The sequence below is a fragment of the Psammomys obesus genome, unplaced genomic scaffold, assembly GCF_907164565.1.
Source record: "Psammomys obesus unplaced genomic scaffold, mPsaObe1.curated_primary_1811, whole genome shotgun sequence".
Lineage (NCBI taxonomy): Eukaryota > Metazoa > Chordata > Mammalia > Rodentia > Muridae > Psammomys > Psammomys obesus.
The window spans coordinates 5,733,700-5,754,568 of NW_026593286.1; the positions used below are offsets into that span (position 1 = coordinate 5,733,700).

Sequence of the window (20,869 nt, forward strand, 5' to 3'; positions counted from 1 at the left end):
AAAAACCCAATGGCCATTATAGTCTGCAGAAGCTCAAGTCTTAAATACAACAGCACAGTTCTTGCCCACAATTTATGCACATCCTACCATTATCCCTAGATGACTTAGGATGCCCGAGGAAATGCAAACAATTATATACAGTCTGCAGATGTGGGACCTACTGACACCTACTGACAACTGTATCACTGTTCCCAAGCAAGGTACCCTGAAATCTCTGGACTGCCCAAGTATACAGGACTGTAACTAAGACCCGGCAGAGTCTTGGCTTCGACAAGCCTCTCAGAATCATGTCTCCCCTTTCCAAGGCTTAAATTTAGGAACCCCTACTTTTTAGCCAAGGTGGTCTCCTCACGTCCCTGGCAATTTTACCTGTGAATGATCTTACCCTCACACCTGTGTGTCTACACATGGGGAACTGCAGGGGGTTCATATGTTGAGGACAGAGAACTTGCAGGAGTTGGTTCTTCTCCCACCATGCTGGCCACCAGGGGGCAAACTCAGGCTGTCACTCTTGGCACCAGGTGTCTTTTGAGTGTTAATCTGTCCTGCTGGACTCCTAACATTGCTTTTTTTTTTTTTTTTTTTAAATTCAAAGTGATTTTATTGCTGGTGTATACAAGAGAATTTATGCCACTAGAGCAGAGGCTGTGGATGACTCGTATTTCCAATTGGGTGGGAGGACCCACTTAGTCTTATAGTAACGAGCCAACCGGTGAATTGTGCTATCAGAATCAAGCGGAATTTAGCATCCTTATCCTTTCTGTTTCTCTCAAGATGCTTTCGGACAGCAACGGCTTTCTTAATCAAATGGTAGAGCTCCTCAGGGAGGTCAGGGGCAAGGCCTTTGGACTTAAGGATTCTCAAGATTTTATTACCAGTCACAAAACAGACCTGTGCCACACCATGGGAGTCCCTCAGGATTACACCTATCTGGGAGGGAGTCAGGCCTTTCTTGGCCAGTTTGTAAATCTGTTCCTTCACGTCGTCAGACGTCAACTTCAGTCACGTGGGGACGCTACAGTGGTAGGGCAGCGCCGACTGGGACAGGCCCTTCCCGGGAGCGTGCATGTGACCCATGATGGTGGAGGTCTGCCTAACATTGCTTTTGAGCTACAATAAAGAAATGTTTGAAATTTCTTTTAAGCTCACTCCCCTAATGAAAATTCTTTAATGTAGAAAAAGCCCTCTAAAATGGCTTATCAGAATCTTGGAAAGGAACAAGGCTATAGCCTGAAGGTTGCCTTGTATTTTTAACTTCTGTAAAGGATGAAAATTAAGTTTAAGGCCTGGAGAGATGGCTCAGAGGTTAAGGGCACTGGCTGCTCCTCCAAAGGCCCCGAGTTTAATTCCCAGAAACCACATTGTAGCTCACAACCATCTATAAGATCTGGTGCCCTCTTCTGGCCCACAGGCATACATGCAGGCAGAACACTATATACATAATAAGTAAATAAATCTTTTTTTTTTATTTTTTTTATTTTTTTTATTTTTTTATTTTTATTTTATTTTTCGTTTTAGTTACATTTTGTTAACTCTGTGTCCCAGCTGTATCCCGTTCCCTCATTCCCTCCCCAACCCCACACTCCCTCCCTGGTCTCCTCCCTGCCCCTTTCCAAGTCCCCTGATAGGGGAGGACCTCCTCCCCTTTCATCTGACCCTGTTTTATCAGGTATCTTCAGGGCTGGCTGCAAAGTCCTCCTCTGTGGCCTAACAGACTGCTCCTCCCCTGGGGTGGGGGTCAAACAGCCTGCCCTTGAGATCCTATTAGAAATAGTCCGTGTTCCCCTTACTTTGGAAAACTACTTGGTTACTGAGCTACCACAGGCCACATCCGAGCAGAAGTTCTAGGTTATATCCATAGATGGTCCTTGGTTGAGTGTCAGTCTCAGAAAAGACCCTGTGCCCAGATATATTACACTATATACATAATAAGTAAATAAATCTTTAAAACAAAAGGAAAAACAAAATTAAGTTTAACAAGACACACAAAAATATAATTTATCAAAACATTCTCATAGCTGAAAGCTACCTGGACTCAGGGTGTAACAGTATTCTACAGGGAAGGAAGTTGCCAGTGGACCCTGAGGCCTCTTCTTTCTCCAGCCTAGAATCCATTCAGACTATGCTTCTTTGATAGTCTGGATGGCCTCTGAATGCATCTTTTACAGCAACTATTGTGCTGGGCTCTGGAGACAGATAATTTACTATGGAGGCAGAACAGGCACAACCATCCCCAGTCAGTGTGCACTGTAACAACCCAAGCCAACCAACGCTGCTAGAAGAGAAAGATAATACCAAGTCAAGGCTAGCAGAAAGGGCACAGCAGGGGGCCACACTTCTATACAACTCACTTTTCAGGGTCCACACCTGCAGTCACATAATGCCACTTCCAGATCCCCTGGGGTCCTCATGACCCTCACTGTGCACAAGAAAGCTAAGGCACAAGCTTAACTACTTAATAAATAGAAATACACATGAAACATAGCAACGATGCAAAGGAAAGCTCATTTTTTTCTTAATACAAGTTTCAGCGGTGAGTGTGGCAGCTGCCCAACATGTGTAAGACCATAAGTTTAGTCCCTAGTTGCAAAACAAAACTTTAGAAAGGTAGAAAATATAAAAACGAGAAACAAATAAGAAAGCAAACAAACAAACCAAAAAACCCCACAGCATCTCACCACTCCAAGTAAAAGCAGAACATTTTGTTTCATATTTCTAGTTTTGTAATCTCAAATTCTTGGTGGTATGAATTGCTCCTCAAACATATAATGTTAAAGCTGGGTGTGGTGGTGCACACCTTTAATCTCAGCACCTGGAAGGCAGAGCAAAGCCTGGCCTATAAAGCTAGTTCCAGGACAGCCAGCACTACACAGAAAGACAATCTCAAAAAACCAGGGCTGGAGAGAATGTTCAGCAGTTAAGAGTACTTCTGGTGTGTAGGCATACATGCAGACAGAGCACATAGAAATAAAATACATAGATAAAAAACAACCAAAGCAAACAACAACAAAAAAAACTCTAAAATACATAATCGTAAATGTCTTAAATCACAACATAAATGTGAGGACCTAATTTTTTCACTACGAATAATGTACCATCCTGAGCAACCATTTGTGAATGAGTTGTCTTACTTCCTTGGGATGAAGGGCTAGGTAAAGCAGTCCCCAGCAGATGGTGCCATCTGCTTCCAGAACACTTGCTTCCTGGCAAACCTTTCTGTCATCTTTGCGTGCCACAGCACTGCTACTTGTCATACCTCTCTTCCTAATGACTGCACAAAGAACACATTATTTTAAAAGAGCAGTTCTGGCCTAGTGAATAAAGGTGATTGCTGTGTAAGTCTGATTAGATGAGTATTGTTCCTGACACCACATGAAAGAGAACCTGACTCCACAAAGGCGCTCTCTAACTTCCACACGTGCACCCTGGTATGTGCTTTCCCTTATCCGGTGTGTGAGCACACAGAACATGCACACAGTAATGAAATGTAAGAATATTTCTTAACTCCCTGTTCGTGGATATTAAGAAATCCAACAACTTTACTGTCACCCTTTAATATTTCTATTTAGGAACTCTACATAAAATAATCAGCACTCGCCTTTCCGCTGGGTGCCAGCTGCCTGCTGTCGAAATGGGCAAGTTCATGAAACCCGGGAAAGTGATGCTGGTCCTGGCCGGACGCTACTCCGGACGCAAAGCCGTCATCGTGAAGAATATTGATGATGGCACCTCAGACCGCCCTTACAGCCATGCCCTGGTGGCCAGAATCGACCGTTATCCCCGAAAAGTGACAGCTGCCATGGGCAAGAAGAAGATCGCCAAGAAATCAAAGATCAAGTCCTTTGTGAAAGTTTATAACTACAATCACCTCATGCCCACGAGGTACTCTGTGGACATCCCCTTGGACAAAACTGTTGTCAACAAGGATGTCTTTAGAGACCCAGCTCTGAAACACAAGGCCAGGCAGGAGGCCAAGGTCAAATTTGAGGAACGATACAAGACAGGGAAGAACAAATGGTTTTTCCAGAAGCTTCGATTTTAGGTATATTTTCGTTTCTATCATTAAAAATGAAAAAAAAAAAAAATCAGCACTCATTTGTTTTCTAACTTGACCTTTAGGACTTCATATTTCCACTAATGTGAGTATGCGACATGGCAGGGCAGGCACTAACCATTAGTCCTTAGGACTTATATGGCGATTTTCCAGATAGATTTATTTAAGTGTGGCCTTGGTCTTGCTGTCTAAATCGAAGTATGTGTAACAGTGAACCTTGACCATGAATATACCATCAGCACCTACATATGCATACATGTATGTTCTAAATTTCTGCATGTCTTGTCACACAGATACAAGTTCCTACTATGTAGATGGGAGGCTTCCCTATTAAAACAAGTATTAGATGCTCGTCAGACAGGTGTTCTTTTCAAAAGCTTTGTTGTCGATGTCCTCAATTTATGGGGTTTTTATCAGGCCTTTGTGGAAATGGTTATAAATTCCTTATTCAGTGTAATGCATTTAACTGACACACCAGTGACTCATCTTTTAATTCCTGGCATAAATCTTAACCAGACTTCACTGTATTAAAAGATGATGATCTAGGAATTTCACTTTTAGACTTATTTATTTTTATTTATATTTATTTTATTGGTGTTCTGACTGCATGCATGTCTGTGTGAGGCTGTCAGATCCCCTGGAATTGAAGTTACAGACAGCTGTGAGCTGCATTGTGGGTGCTGCACTTTGAGCCTGGGTCTCCTTGTACAGTAGACAATACTCTTAAGCGCTAAGCCATCTCTCCAGCCTGGAATTCCAATTTTTAATCCCCAAGATTAAACTATAGTCTTCTTACGTACTAACAGAAACACAATTTTTGTCCAGGTCTGAATAGCTTCACAAAATTGGGAGGTAGGAGCGGGAACACGCAACAAGGACATGCTACTAGAATAGCATGTATTTTGAAATACAGTATGTCCCAAACAGTCTATCCCTCTGCTCAGCTGCAAATGTTCTTAACAAATGCAAATTTCTCCGATTCCAGAATTTCTAATTTAGCTAGTGTTTTCTGGTTCATGACTCCTCCACCACCTCCACCACACTGATAACTGCCGACCATGTTTCTCCCCCAAAGAACCAGGTTCTGCTCCACTAACCCCGAGCCCACTAACTGCAATATACATCCTACCTGGAGTCCTTCTCATTTTCTGCATTAAGGCGATTGGCTTCCTGGGCCTTCTCAGCCATCCACCTGGTGACCAGCTCCTGGTTCTCCTCAGTAGTTTTCCTCAGCTTCTCCTCTAGGGCAGTAAAAGTAATCTGCAGGGCATCATACTCATCCTTCAGGGTCTGGTTGGCTATCTCGAGGTCCTGCAGTTTGGTGCGCAGGTCCAGGCACTCTGTCTCCAGGTCAGAGATGGTCTGTAAACACTCTGCAATTCTGAAAGTACAATTTGAGAGGAGCTCTCCCTCATCGGAGCCATGTAACCACAGCCAGAGCAAATAGCCAAGTGCCACCTAGGTGGGCCTGAGTAAGGAGCAGTGAGAACATGGGCCATCATACCTGCCCATTTAGCTCCTTGGTATGCAGTTCTATTAGCAAACACACAGGACAAAGTGCCTACTGACCACAATTAGCCAGTAACAGCTACTTTTGGGAAAACAGGACCTGAGGCAAGGGGAAGCTCTAGGCATTTCCCAAGTGGCAAAGGGCCTTGCAAGGACCTCTCTCTCCACAGCTCTAAGGCACTAGGTCTGAGTCTGTTTCTCTTGTCTGTCAGAATTCTTGTTAAGTTCATAATCTTTCTGCTCAAAAACATATCTTCCACCACCCCAACAGATGTGTGCTTGGACACTGGTGACCACACACAGTGGCCAAGGAGAACTGAGAATGCCTCTGTAACATTCACTTGCAAGGGCCATCATTACTTCCTTAGGCAGATGTCCTGCATCTAGGAGGCCAAGGCACTGCCCTTGCTTTTCTTAGAAGAGCCCCAGATTGCAAGCACTGCATTAAAATTCTTCCTGAAAGCAACGTGGCCACCAGCCCTGCTCAGAGTACAGCACAACCAATGTGTGACCAAGAGCCAGGCCCCAGAAGATGCGGTCTCTACTTACTTTGCTTCATTCATCTGCATTTCCCTGTCCTTCTGCTGCATTTGGTTATTCAGGTCAATCACCAGCTGAGCTAACTGGAAGTTAAAGAAGACTTTCATAAATAAGAGACTTTTGACTCACTCTCAACCACAAGCTACTTAACGGGATACTGTTTTCTTAATTTTTAAGAAAGAAGTACCTGTGGGTAGGTAAAGTTAAACAGGAAAAAAGGAGATGGCTGCAAAGCAGGCAGAGGGCCTTTGGGGGCTGTCTGCTGCCTCTTACTTCTTTGTTGGCTTCAAGTTTGTGCTGCAGGACACTGTCTACCCTTTTACCTTGTAACTGAGCCAGCTGAACACAGTCAAGGCATTTTCTCATCTACTGCTGTCTTATGTAAGAAGGTAAAGCACCCACCCTCAGTGACTCTATTTGAGGGGTCACACTTAAAAGCTGATGGTCAGGAAGACCTTTACAGAATCACACAGTAAATATTTTTCTCTTTGATTTTCCTACTGTTTCTCCTATGCTGCTAAGAGCAGTAATCTGGCTTTGACTCACCTCCTGTTAATAGGCTTCATGTTGCTTGATGGTTTCCTCTAACCTGGCCCCCTCCACCTCCCACCTGACCCCCTGCCTCGTGGAGCATTTGTAATGCCAAATTAGATCAGATTACTGCAAAGTGTCAGTTAAGTGACTGTTTTTCTGCCTCTTTCCAGAGGGTCCTGTAAGAACAGAGGGCCTTTCTTTACCTCCCCACGCTTCTTGTGCAGTTCAGTCAGCTCTTCCTGGTGTTTCATCCTCAACTGGGCCATTTCTTGTAGCTGACTATCATTCCACGCACCATCGTGTCCAGGACTAAACCACAATCAGCCATATGAAGAAAACATGCAAAAGAGAAGAATGAAACAAAGAATCAGATTCCAGACCTTTCCAACTAGAAAATAAAGCACTAACTCCAGAATTTACACCTGTGCAACCTACCAAACCATTTTGGCATCTGAAACAGTAGCAAATCTTGAGCCATTATGGGTAGAAAGCAGGAGACTGGTGCTAGTAAACCAAACACAAGCACAGCTTACTCATTACAAGTATCTGCACACCAGCCTGGTGCCAGAGGCTGCTCTCAGGCAGACAGGCAGAACAAGCACAAACGAGGGAAGGAAGGGAAAACGGCTTCTCTAAGGTGACCAGAAAAAAACAAAGGATATGTGCTCACCTCTGCCTAGAGAAGGATGCTCTGAGTAGAGGCTGCAACACACTACAGACCTGGGAGGGGCAAAGTGTTAGTAAAAGAAGCAAGTGCCAAGACACAGACAGCAAGGTTATGCTGAGCTTCCCCTCCTCTGGACTATAGGGCGGCATTCACTCACTCAGGAAGGGTTTAAGTAGTCTGGGGTGGGGAGTGGGTACTAAGGCAGGAGCAGAAACAGCGAGACCAATTAGCAAGACATTGGGTAACCCTACTACAGAAGGCAGTTCACCACAGAGGTGCCACGGAGACAGTTCAAAGTCTAACCCATCCTTAAGTGTGTGCCTACAGTGCTTGGATACAGGGAATGAGAGGTGGACAGGAATCAAGGGTGACTCAGGGCTTTGCACTTGAACTAACCAGGTATCATTAATTGTATGGCAAGACTGGGGGAAGAGCAGGCCTAGGCGAGGACAGGATTCTGTTACGGAAACTCACACTGAAGGTCACAGGTAAGTAAGGTCAGCATACAGATGTGCACAAAGCTGCAGATGTACAGGTTTCCACAACAATAATTTTGTTTAGGGAACTTTGTCAGATATTTGGTACTATCTCAGAAATAAGACCATGATGAAAAGCAATGAAAGGCTTATTATAAAGGTAGAATGGTGGAGGGGCAGAGATAAAGCAAGTTAATCAGTTAACCGCTACTGACAAGACAAACTATGTGGAAACCCAGACTTAAATACCACAACAACAAACCTCCAGGGCCACTAAACCATGTTGAGAGAAATATCTAGACTCAAACCCTAACAGATACAGAAGTAACCATTTCTCCTGAAGGAATGCCTGCCAGTCCCAAAGCTCAGGGGAAAACAAAGAACTATAGCTCTGATCAGGTGTGGCAAATGTACACTTTTGACAAGTGCTACCCAGCCCTGCTCCTAGTAGCTGAAGGACCAGTGTCCCAGGATCTGGTTCTTTATTTTCTGTGCAGCATCTGCACAGAAATAAACACTATTATTTCAAAGATTCTGCAAAATTTTGGCTGACTACAACTGAATACTCATGGTTCAAGAGAAGCTCCGGATACACATAATTAGTAGTGACTCTTCTTAAAAAACAAAAACTAAAACAAAAAACAAAGAATAGAAAAAAGGAAGAAGGCTGGACAGTAACTAGAACACTCACACTTAAAGGAAGAGAAAACAACCTACTTCTTAAGATTCAGGATGCAAAAGGGGAGGGATGAGGACCAAGAGCAGCATAAAAAGCTGGGCATGGTGGTGCACACCTTTAATCCCAGCAGAAGCAGGAGGTCAGAGGCAGGAGGATCTCTGTGAATTCAAGGCTAGCCTTGTCTACATACTGGGTTCTAGGAAAGGGAGGGTCAAATAGAGAGGCCCTCCTTTTACTTGGATTTCTAATCATACAGCCAAGCATAAATACTCAATTATCTCTCCATTTTAGTAGACAACAAAGTGGACCGCCCTGTGTAAAGCTATCTGTGAGGACCCTGGGTGATTAGAAAGAACCTCACCAGATCTTTCTCTGAATGCAAAGCAGCATGGAATGGACAAAGCATCAAATGCACTCCTTCTAGCCTAAGGGCTAGCATTTGAAAGAAAGGCTCATAAAATCAAAGTAGTAAGAAAATCAAGTCATTCCTCACACAAGATTGGGAGGGGGTTTTCCTAGGATGGCTGACTGCAGACAAAAACAGTAGGTTGAGGGGACTTGCAGATAGACACAGCACCCAACATAACTGCTAGGGACAAGGCAAGAAAGGACAGGCCACTCCCTGCTCTGGGACCACTGGCTTCCTTCTACTTACAACACAACTAAGGACTGATACCTTCTGTGAACACTCTTAACACATTTCCAAGCAAACATCCTTCTGTGCTGGTCCCTGGTTTAGCTTCTGACTCTACAAAGTGGACTTTCAAGTCTCCCCTCCTCAACTCCCAATGCCTGGCCACACTAGAGTCACAAGTCTAAAGAGACTCTAGCCATAGTTGAGGAATGAAGAAGGTGGTGGCAAAATAAATGTAAGCCACTGGACAGAATTACAAGCCTGAGGCAAAGAACCAAAAGCCTGGGTGACAGAGTGGATAGAGAAGGAAAGGGGAACCCCAGACAACTTGTGGAAAAGACACCAGTAATGGAAACAAGGCACTCAGGACTGACTTGCTCATTATGGATGTTTGTGGAAAAAGATAGATTTAGTAAAACCACTACACTAGTAAAATTTGGACAGTAAAGAATTAAGTCTGTATTTAAAACACCTTCCCATGCGAATTAAATCGTTGATACAGGAATAGAGTCACTATTCTTGCTGACTGTTTTCATCAACTGGACACATGCTGGGTCATTTACGAGGAAACCCCAAATGTAAAGGGGCCCCTGTAGGCAAGTATATGGGACATTTTGATTAATGAGTTAGGGCCAAGCCTACCATGAGTGGTGTCAACCCTGGGCAGGTGGCCCTGGGGTATACCAAAAAAACAAGCTGAGTGATCCATGGGGAGCAGGCTTCCTCCAAAGCCTCTGCTGCAGTTGCTGCCTGCAGGTTCCTGTCCTGCCAGAGTACCTATGTTGGTTTCTCTCCATGATGGACTATGACTGGGATGTATATATGCCAAATATACCCATTCCTCCCCAAGTTGCTTTTGATTATAGTCTTTATGACAGAAATGGAAACCTAATTAGGTCAGTCATCAGAGCTTACCAGACATTCCGGGAGTGCTGTAGCATGCCTTTAATCCCAGCACTTGGGAGTTAGAGGCAGGTGGATCTCTGAGTTTGAGACTAGCCTGGGCTACAGAGTGAGTTCCCCAGGACAGCCAGGGCTATCTCAAAAACAAAACAAAACAAAACAAAACAAAACAAAAAACAACAACAACAACCAAAGAGCTTACCCAGACAAGAAATACAATGTTTTAGAAAACTGAATTTAGAGAACAAGGTAAAACAGCATTTCCTGTAATGAAAATTAACCAGATCACTGCAATACCACTCTTAAAAACCACTCTTCAGGCCACACAGACAAGATCTCCTGAATTGTGATTAAGTAAAAGACAGAACATAAGCTGGGCAGAGCTATCTCTTCTTTAGGATTTTTCCTACCATGTCATCTCCCAGATGACCATCTTGCCAGGTCGAAAGAAGGCTACATGGAAGATGCATTTACAGGCTGAAGTAAATGGTAGGCCACACCTATCATTTGTTTTAAAAAAACAAGTTAGCTACCTTGTTTTAAACAATTACTAGGTGTCAACATGCAAAAATAGTATAGATTTTTGATTAATAATGGGCACTGTTCCTATACAAGCCACCAACTATGCAGATGACACAGACAGTATGGAGAGAGGCCAGAAGAACTCTGAACCCAATTTGTACTAAAGTATGGCTTTGCATTAGGGGGCCCAGTAAACAAGTCAAACATTCCACACGAACATTTGTGGGTATTTATCAGGACTTACCTTCCCATACTGCTACTTTTCCAATCTAGTTCTTAAAAGAAAAATAAAAGCCTGCTACAATCTGCTAATTTAATTTCACAAGCTAAAGCTGAAAGAAGCATTCTAAAAAGGATCAAACAGAACTACAATAAAAAGCAATCTGTTCATTTGCCAGTTAGTCCTGTTTTAACAAGGCTCAGAAAGGCTACTCAAGAACCCACTTGTTTCTAATTATTCACCTTTAAAAAAAGAAAAGAAAAGAGAAGAGAAGAAAAGAAAAGAAAAGAAAAAGGCAGAATCACACTACGTAGCCTTGGCTAGCCTGGAACCTAATATGTAGAACAATTTAGCTTTGAACCCAAGAGATCTGCCTGCATCTGCCTCCCAACTGATGGAATTACAGGTGTTTAACACCAGACCTAGTTCTTCTTTCTGATATTCAAAAAGTAGAGCCCAGTGTGTTAGAAGAGACTGACACAGATGCCCTATGAACAGGGCTTGAGAACGTTCTCAACTTGGTAACACTATACTGACAAGGCTTTTAAGACTGTGTGTGTATGTGTCTTATCAACAACTATTTTAGTTACATGATTTTAGTTTTTATTTGAAGGAAACTGAGAAAAGCTAGGCTTGAAAATAGTGTCTCTTTACTTTCAAAAGGGATAACTAAGTAGGGCGTGCTGGTGTACTCCTATAATCCTAGCCTGTGGGAAGCTGAAGAAGGGTCACCACAAGTTCAAAAAACCAGCCTGGGCTATAGTGTGGGGGCCTTGCCTTGAAAACAAACAAACAAGATGCACAAGAGAACACTAAGACAAGTTTCAAATAAAAAATACAATATAAATTTGTTTCAGAATACCTTATTTCATGCCTATTTGGTATGTCATGCTTTTCAGCTTGTAGTTTCTGGGCCAATACTGAATGAAGATCTGACTTTTCCAGCAGCTTGGTATCTATATATATAAAAAGAAAAATAAATTATTGTACCATGCACATATCTTACAAAACTTGGGACCAAAAAAGCACCAGATACCTGAGCATGTGTCATCATTATTAGGTATCAAAATATTTGTGGACGCTTGGTCACAACTTATAGCAATCTAGGAACTTAATTCCTCAGATGCAGAAACCCATGGACACACACCTGCAAGAATGACCCCTATGGAGAAAACCAAAATTGCTTCCTTCCTCCAGGGCTACTGTTTTCCACCTCAAGAGTAGGAACAAGACACCATGCATTGCAGCAAAATGAAACTCTATTTAACTACTGTTTAGATCAAGGCACTGGAAAAAGCAGAAAGTCTAATGTTTAGAAATAAAGATTGAAGCCAACACAGAAAAAAAAAAAAGATGAAATATTTAGAGTTTATTTATTTACCCCCCCCCCCCCCCCAAGCAGGGTTTCCCCATGTAGACCTGGCTGTCCTCAAACTCAGAGATCTGCCTACCTTGGCCTCCCGGGTGCTGGGATTAAAGGTGTAATTGTGAAATAGTTAAACTTCTTATTGGCATTGATGGAATAAGAGGCTGTAAAAGCAGACAATTACATGAAAAACTTGAATTAGAAAGATGTCAAAGACCAGTGTGAGGCTTCTTGCTCAGGCAAATGGATGGGGGTTTATGTCTAAACTCTATAGGAAAAACTTTGGAAATAAGACAAGTTCTTTTTGCCCATAAGAGATAGTAAATATTACAGGAATTCAAAAGAACAGACGGAGCAACGGAGCTTGAAAGACATAGTCAGGGATAAAGGCACAGTCCAGGGAAGTCTGATTGAGGGGGCTCTGAAGGGGCAGAAATGGGAGTGATCCCGCCACAAAAGGTCCTACAGTGCTATAACGAAAAGCAAATTAACACAAAGAAAACTATTCACGTGGAGCTGTGCAAAATACACAATGGGAAGGTAAGAAAGTGAGGTTTAAGATTCTCTTCCCCAGGATCTAGTTTTCCTAGTTATTTGATGAGATTACTAGGGAGAGAATGTGCTCTGAGGTCTCTGGGCTCAAAGCCACACAGAACTGGTAAAAAAGAAAAAAGAAAAAAGAAAAAAAAATTCTCGGTTGGTAAAAGAACCCTTTTTGTGCCTGGGGGAGAAACGGGAGATACACCTCAGCACATCAAAAGGCAGCTCTGCGTCAGGGGCTATGCCTCCAATCTCAGCACTCTGTAGGGCTTAAAAAGGATCTCAGTTGGGCTGCCAGTCTGGGTTACAAAGTCAGCCAGTCTCAAAACTAAAGCACCACTTTCTGAGTCCCAACGTCACCAAGGAGAATGAGAAACTGACCACAGGAACCTTATAGAGCTTTGAAGGAAGGTGGTTACAAATCCGAAATACAACAAAAGCTGGGCATGGTGGCAGTCCCATTTCTTGAAAATGGAAGTGCAGGCAGGCAACTTTTTCCTACATTTGGTGAACTTTAGGAGGAAGTGGTTCCTTGAAAAGATGACAATAAGACAAAAATCTGGTGCCAATTAGTTTTTACCATAGATGGACACCCTGTGATAAGGGTGGCCAGGACTTTTAAAGGACACAGGCATTTAGGAGGGCTCTTTTAATCCTACAGAGAAGGTGCTGTAAGGAACCTATGCCTACCCAAGGCCTCTTTTCATGTTTGTCTTCAGGCTTAGACAGAACTACATAGCAAACACAAGATAAATGGCCAGAAGGACTGGCCTGAGAAAGCTAGAACGAACTGGGTCATAGTCAAACTGGAAAAGATATGCCCAATGCCCTGGCCTATGAAGAAAGATTTAAGCAAGCAAAAACTGTTTGTCCAACCTGCTCCATTGGCCTCCCGTATTGTTTTCTCTTCTCCTGAGTCCTCAAACAGCCATTAATTAACCTGACTGACCTAAACATATATTCTTTCAGTAGGATCACAGAGGCTGCCCCAAAAGAACTGACCAGCCATACCATACATGCTACCCAGCACCTTCCTTAAACTGACACAAATACTACCATGTAACAGCCTAGAGGAGGGTGGGACAGTAAGATTAGCTTCCTAAATTACAGCCTCACATTCTATCTAGTGCCTTCATTAACCTAGCAAGCTCAGATTCCACCTCTAGAGTTATAAATACAAGAAATTTCTTCTGTGGTTGTCCCAGCTTCCCCTGCTCCAAGCAGATAGTATTATTTAAGGACCAGATCACCAATTCATCTCAGCTGATCCCTCCAGAACTTGGAAAGAATATTCATTATTTAAAATACCCCCCCCATCTCTGATTGTTCAAATGGTTCCTAAATCCTCCTACCAACAGGACATCCAGTTTTGAAATTAATAAAACAATTCAATTTGTCTCTGTGACATCTATGTTTCATCAAACAGATGGTGTTTACAGCCCTTATACACACTACACTGTTTTTATGAAGCAGGCAGGGCATCTCTTCATTCCCATTTTAAAGAGGCATCACACCAGAAAAGTGAAGTGGTCAGTAAGGAGAGAGTGAGGCTTCCAACCCAGTTTGACTTTGAAAGGACCATTTCTTGGAAGATCCAAGAAGAAAATATGCAAAAGTATCTTAAAATTAAAATCAATAAATTAAAAAAAAAACAAAAACACATAAAAAATGGAATCCCAGCCCCACCATTAAACCAATGCAACTCCAAAGATGTTACTCAATCACTGCTGACCTTGATGCTTCACAGAATTTAAGATGAAATAACACATGCCAATTATTTAATAAAGTGCTCAAACTTGTGTGCAAATAAGAACTACTTAGGAAGCATAAAAAGTGGTATTCATGCTCTGCCATTTATACTGGCATAATTAGTCTCAGATGTCTTTGATTTTCAAATATTTTTTTAACAGATCCTCAGGTGATTCTAACGTGCAGATAAGCCTGGAAACTACCGATTTATCCCAATTAGAACGCAAACAACAGAATTAATATTTCACCAAAACTTAGGAAGATTTTTTCCCCCCAGGTTATCTCAAGAAGCAGATGGGACCTTAGGACTGAAGGGTTGTCATCTTCCCTTAAATGTCAAATAGACTGGCAAAACTGGGAACGCGAGGCACCAAGGTGCTGAGAACCCACCTTTAGAATACAAGATTGGCCGGGCATAATGGCACAGGCCTTTAATCCCAGCACAACAGGTGGATATCTGCGAGTTCGAGGCCAGCCTGGTCTCTGTAGGAAGCTCAAGGACAGCAAGAATACACAGAGAAACCCTATCTCAAAAAAACAAAACCAACCAACCCCCCCCCCCCCAACAAAAAAAAAAAACCACGAAGGATACTTTCTATCCTTAAAAGAGCAAAGAAATCACTTCTTTCTCACTTAAGGCTTTCATTTATAGCAAAAGCCATATGATCCAACAGACAAATCATCAAACTCAAATGTATTAAAAAAAAAAAAAATGGAGGCCCGGAGAAATAAAAAACCATTCGTTTCACAGCACTCCGAAGAGAATGTTCATCTCTCGAATTAATGCTTAAAGTCAGTGTGTATCTCCAACTTGATCCCTTAGACAGGATGTTTTTGGAGCCTGACTACCTAAACGCATCCACGCCGAGTGGTTTGTTGAGATTTACAACCACAAACGACGCCTGTGTGGAAGGAACATGGCAGGGGAACCCTCCACGATGCCGCCCAAAGTCAAAGAAAGAAGAAAAGCGCTGAAGGATCTCGGGGCGCGCGGGGCGCGAGGTCCCCGAAGAGGCCGCCATGCGCGCGGGCGGAGTCGGCCCCGGGTTCCCACTGCCGCGCCGCTCCGCTCCGCTCCCCCGCCCCGGGCCGGCGCGTGCGGCTCACACTGCAGAATGATCTCCTCGAACGCCTGTCTCTGCAGCCGGTCCCGGCGCCTCAGTTCCTCCGCAATGTGGCGCTTCCAGCGGGGAAAGTCTGCGGCGCGGAGGCCCGACGACATGCCCACCGCTGCCCCGGCGCCTCAAGGCCGCCGCCGATCCGCGCCGACACCGGGAGCTGCGGGCTGCAGCGCGCAGCAAGCCGCGGACGGACGGGGGCCGGTCGCCGAAACCTCACCTCCACTCATAGGACACCCCTCAGGCTACCCGGGAGGATTTTCCGGTCCCTGACGGAAATTATTTTGGAGGAGGCCGGAAGACCCGCCTCGTGGCCGGAAGTCGTAGGCCGCGCACAAGCTCGCAGCAGAGTCTTCGCGGGACGCTCTCAAATGACGCAATCTTGAAGCCGGAAGCGTCGATGACACAGCGGCAGCCGCTGTGAGGCGCCCTGGCTTCGCGGAAGGAGACAGGAGATGTGCTGTTTTGTCCGCCGGTGTCTGTTTCCTTGCCACTTTTACAGTTTTATGTTTTCGTTCTTTGTCTACCTGCCTTTTCTTTATTTTTATTTTTATTTTTTCTTTATTTTAATGGAGTGGGAGCCACTTCCCCATACCTGAATGGTTGTAGTTGACTGACAGCCTCCCACGCATTAGTTGCCTAACCTGTAAAATGGGAACAGTAATGGCACTTAACAGGATTGTGTAATTTCTGTCTCAGCTGCATGGCAAGTCTATCTTTACTTAGATAACCGTGTCCCTCCAAGACCTACTCGAACTGCTGTAACGTGGGTGGTCAACTGAGTGTTTGTGCTTGTGTTTTTGTGCTTTCTAAGCTGTCTAGTCTTAAACTCCTGGGCTCAAACCATCATTTTGAGCTTTTGGTTCCTATGTTATCAAAGGAAATAGATGAGAGACAGTTTAAGGAGAAGTTTAGTAAAGTGAACACGTTAGGGAGAGGGAGAGGAGCGGGCTGTTTCAAAAGGTCTCTGTTGGGGATTTAAAGACATTTATTTTTATGAAGAGGAAGTGGGAGCATAATTCATGAAGTAAGGCGACCCTTTCCTCCTCCCAAGTCATAGAAGACTCCTTCACCCTTTTAGGGTACTTCTTCCCATTTTTCAGAAAAGCCCACAGGTGGGGCCTGGAGGAATGTAGACCCTTTGTGACTATGAAAACACATGGTAAAATGCCCTTGGCCCAGGCAGTTATTTTACCTACACTGTCTCAATAACCTAGGAAAGGGGACCCTCCATTGAGAAACTGTCTCCATAAGATTGACATGTGGGTGAGTCTGTGCAGCATTTTCTTGATTAACAAGCAACTAAAAGATGGGCTTGATGGCTCACTCGGGAGGCAGACAGGTGGATCTCTGAGTTTGAGGCAAGCCTGGTCTATATGGTGAGGTTCTGTGACAGCAGGACGCTGTCTCCAAAAACCAACCAAATAACAAAAGCCCAAGATAGTTGCTTCATGTCTAGCTCCTTTTTGAGACTGTTCAAGCTCCCAGAAATGATCTCATGGATCGCTTAAGAAAAGTTGAAGTTTTATAATGAAAGTTGAGACTTAGTTTCATGATAGTTTCTCAGGTTGTACAAAATTAGGAGGAGTAGGGGATTGAGCTATCTTCAAGGACCCCCTTCTTCTAGATTCTTCCAGAAGGTTACCTTCTCCTCAGTATTCTATTATTTGTTCATTATTTACTCCATATTCTTGTATCTCCCTCTGGAGTAGCTTGAGACTATATATAGTCATGTTTCCCTGTGCCCAGAACCACTGACCTTAGAAATACTCCACCACCACTGGAGAAGGAGGTGGATGAAAACAAGAGCTAATAAAAAATGTGAACCAGTGAATCAGAGTTTTTGTTCACCATTAGACTCTTAGGAGCTTCAGAAGGCAATCCATTACTAGTAGAAGGGAAAAACTGATGCACAGACCCTTAAAAAGATGGCTTTGGTTCATAAACTCAATAGAACAGAAAACTTGGGTCGAAATAGAATTGTCTGAACATCATTGCTTTTAACAGACTAGTACATATTTTGCTTTTAGTAGATTAGTAAAATTGTAAGAGGGCTGTTGGGGGTTGGCCTGGTGCCATGTATTTTAATGTTAATTACTGGCCCCCAAGATCTTGTTCCTGCTCAGAAGAGCACATTCTCATGTAAACCTAACTTTGCTGTGTAAACCTGCCTAAGTCATTATATCTGATTGGTTGATTAAACAGCCTATGCCTGGAGTAGAATGGAGTAGGTGTGGCTAAGGTTCCCCGGCTTTGGACATTCAAGAGAATTATGGGAAACAGACAGATGGGAAGAGAGGAGGAAGGAGGACACCATGATGGGTTACTGCGGAGAAAAAAAAGCATGTGGGCTGAGAAGGACTCAAATAAATGCGTGAAAAGGCTCAGATGAAAAGTACTAGCAATTATGGATTATGGATGGAAGGCAGACCAGATGAGGAGGATTAAGGTGGATGGCATTGGATGGGGCTGGGAGGTGGATGGTGAGGTTATTGAGACAATGTAGGTAAAATAACTGCCTGGACCAAGGTCTAACAGTTGTCTGTGTCTCATTATTTGTGATTATGGGTTAGATAATACTGCTGTTATAATCTTAGGAGTAATAATAAACATCTTATAGCTCAACCCTCAGGTTTGTTTTTTTTTTTAATTTACTACAACAGAGGGCCAATGAAATGGCTCAGTAGGTAAGGAGAGACACCATTTTTGTTTTAATCCCAGGTGTGGGATGTAGAACTGATTCAGATAGTCTTCAGCAACGAACTATTTGCCTTGTGTGGGCTCTGAGAAGAGCTCTTTGCCAGCTTCAAGTAGTTTAAATCTGAGGACTCTAGAAAGAAGAAATGCCAGAGCCCAGCGTTGAAGAGCTCCAGGCAAGAACAAGGCTGCCGCTACTCACCCTCTTTGGCGCCTGGTTGCTGTTGACGCAGTGAGACAAGAAGTTGGAGATGTCTTGAAAGAAGGATTGGACTGTCTCCAAGGAACCCAGTGACCCTAACCAGCAGGAAGCAGCTAAGAGAACTTCACCTCCTCTCCCACTAACCCTTTCTCTCTCCTACCTGGTGTTGGAAGGGATTGGAGTGGAGTAGGGAGAAAGAGATATAAGAAATGTAAATAAAAGAGTTTTAAAGAAGTACAACAATAGGGACCCAAACAGTAGAAGAAGATAATTGACTCCTGCCAGTTGTTCTCTGACCTACACACACACACACACACTGGAGCAATCATTCACATACATACACAACACGCATGTGCACATACAATAAGTAAATAAAATGTAATTTAAAAAATAATAGAATCACACAACGTATAAGTTCACAGAAGGGGGAAGAAGGGGATAAGACAATCCTTTGTAGACAGTTAAATCCTTGGAACAAAACAAACACATAGCAGAGGCACTCAGGTTCTAGAATTGTAGTAAGGACACTCCAGTAGCAGTCACTCTGGAGGCATTAAAATAACCCATGGGAATCAGAGATGTAAGTTGTTTTGTCCTACCGAGACATAAATGAAGAAACAGGTCCTGAAAGTCAGCAGAAATATCTCACACTGTAACAGCGGCATCAACTGCAAAGGACCACAGCACCAAATCTTGACAGCTAATCATGATAATTTTCTGACAGGGATATAATTAAAACATAGTTGGTATGTTTACTAATTAGCCCAGCCAGCATCCACTTGAAGTTATATCAAATAATATTTTGACGCATGACCATATGCAAGAAAAAAAAAAAGTTTGTCATAGCATTACTAATACTAGTGTTAAGTTAGAGATGGTTTTTCCAACTCGAAGAGATTGGTGAAATTATTGTAAGTTGTCAGTTGCTCATATAAAAAACTGTACATGGCACAGATCTTATTTGCTCAGTGCTTGCCTGAAGAAGCCTGGTTAGACCTGGGTTGGAATAGAGGCAGCTGGATGTCAGTACACCTCAGGATGACCAGAGATGAGTAACAGACAGCAGCAGGAAATGAGGCTCTCAGAAATATTTGTGAATGAATTCCTTATCTTCAAGCCTAAAACTAGCTACGTGAAGATAAATTAAGCCTGAAATTAAAGTCTCAAGATGTGTAGGCACACATGCAACAGAAAATGGAACAAACAAATGTTATTTTGTTTTTGTCTTTAGAAGTAGTATCTTATTATGTAGTTCTGGCTGTTCTGGATCTCTCTATGTTGACCAAGCCAGCGCCACTTTTACAGAGATAAGACTGATTCTGCCTCCTGAGTGATGAGACTGAAGGCATGTGGTTACAGAACAAATTTAAATAATCTATAATTCATCTGAAAATTAGCCAGTGGGGGGGGGCATCTTGGCAGGTAGGCAGCAGGCAGTGATAGAGGGCCTTGGTGCATTTTCAGGCTCTAAAGGAAACGAATGGACCAGAGATGAGTAACAGAAAGCAGCAGGAAATGAGGCTGTCAGAATCTCCCGGTGGCTCACAACAGATCCAAAGAGATTTTTCTCTGTTCTGGAAATAACGAGTGTCTACAGGATTCAGTATGCTTTGCTGGGAAGCAGCATGTGTGAAATGGATTTTGGCTACCCATAATGGGTAGAAGCAGAGCATGAAATATCTCCCGGCTCTTGGAGCAACATAATAATCAGCACAGATTTGCTCACAGGAGTGGAAGGAGCGTCACTTATGAAGACACTTTGTGGAAAGTCTGCTTTCATTGAGATAAAAGCACTGGCTGCTTTTGCATAATGGCTATTCAGTGACCGTCCTTTCTACTGCTGAGAACTTGCAAGAGATTCTCATCCTAAGCATATGTTGTGTGACTTTCCCTAGGCAGACACCAACAAGCGGCTACTCCCCCAGATAGGGTACCAATGACAGACCACAGTAATGATTCCACCAAAACCCACGTTGGTGAACCTGTGAGTTTATTGGGCTTGCTTACAGAGCATGGGTGAAGAGCTGTAGGAGTGTAGATGACCCTGAAACAGTACATTACAAAAAACCCAATGACTTCTGGGAAGTCCTCATAAGGCTGACTTCCATAGCTGGATGAAGATCTCCAGTTACTCTTCCAAACTGTATGTACTCTGTGTCTCACCTCCCAAGTCCATGTGCATCTGAGGAAGAACTGAATATCACTGGCAGGGGATTTCACTAGGGAGTGCTTGAGAGCTCTGGTGAGGTCTGAGGACTTTGCCACCCCACCCCGATTCTACAAGGGAATGCCAAAATGTCCAGTCTTGAAGGACAATCACAAGTAACCATAGCTGTTTCTGATGAAGATGGTAATGACTGTCACACTAAGAGGGTGATGGCCAAAATGCCTCATCTTATTCTACTCTCCAACCTGCAGGAGCTCCAGATCAGCCTCTAGCCTTGGATGCTGTTTTCCTT

General features: G+C 43.4%; 2 protein-coding genes and 1 pseudogene across 4 annotated transcripts in view; 1 reads left to right on the forward strand and 2 right to left on the reverse strand.

Annotated features, from left to right (window-relative positions):
• Atg16l1 (autophagy related 16 like 1) overlaps positions 1–15,761 on the reverse strand; it is a 37,987-nt gene extending 22,226 nt beyond the window's left edge. For all 3 annotated transcript variants that reach the window (XM_055616382.1, XM_055616381.1, XM_055616380.1), the window contains exons 1-5: positions 15,501–15,761; positions 11,601–11,694; positions 6,841–6,946; positions 6,113–6,186; positions 5,184–5,435 (exon numbers count right to left, since the gene is read on the reverse strand). In XM_055616382.1, coding sequence (XP_055472357.1) covers positions 5,184–5,435; positions 6,113–6,186; positions 6,841–6,946; positions 11,601–11,694; positions 15,501–15,615 — 641 coding nt within the window. In that variant the 5' untranslated portion in view covers positions 15,616–15,761. The remainder of the gene's footprint in view (positions 1–5,183; positions 5,436–6,112; positions 6,187–6,840; positions 6,947–11,600; positions 11,695–15,500) is intronic.
• Positions 557–1,153, reverse strand: LOC129683597 (40S ribosomal protein S13-like; annotated as a pseudogene).
• Positions 3,584–4,069, forward strand: LOC129683598 (60S ribosomal protein L27-like). The gene has a single exon (XM_055616383.1). The coding sequence runs from the start codon at positions 3,632–3,634 to the stop codon at positions 4,040–4,042; it is 411 nt and encodes a 136-aa protein (XP_055472358.1). The 5' UTR covers positions 3,584–3,631; the 3' UTR covers positions 4,043–4,069.
• Positions 15,762–20,869: the final 5,108 nt, after the last annotated feature.

What these genes read in the sequence shown, in the direction of transcription:
- LOC129683598 (XM_055616383.1), top strand. Translation starts at nt 3,632, where the DNA reads ATGGGCAAGTTCATGAAACCCGGGAAAGTGATGCTGGTCCTGGCCGGA.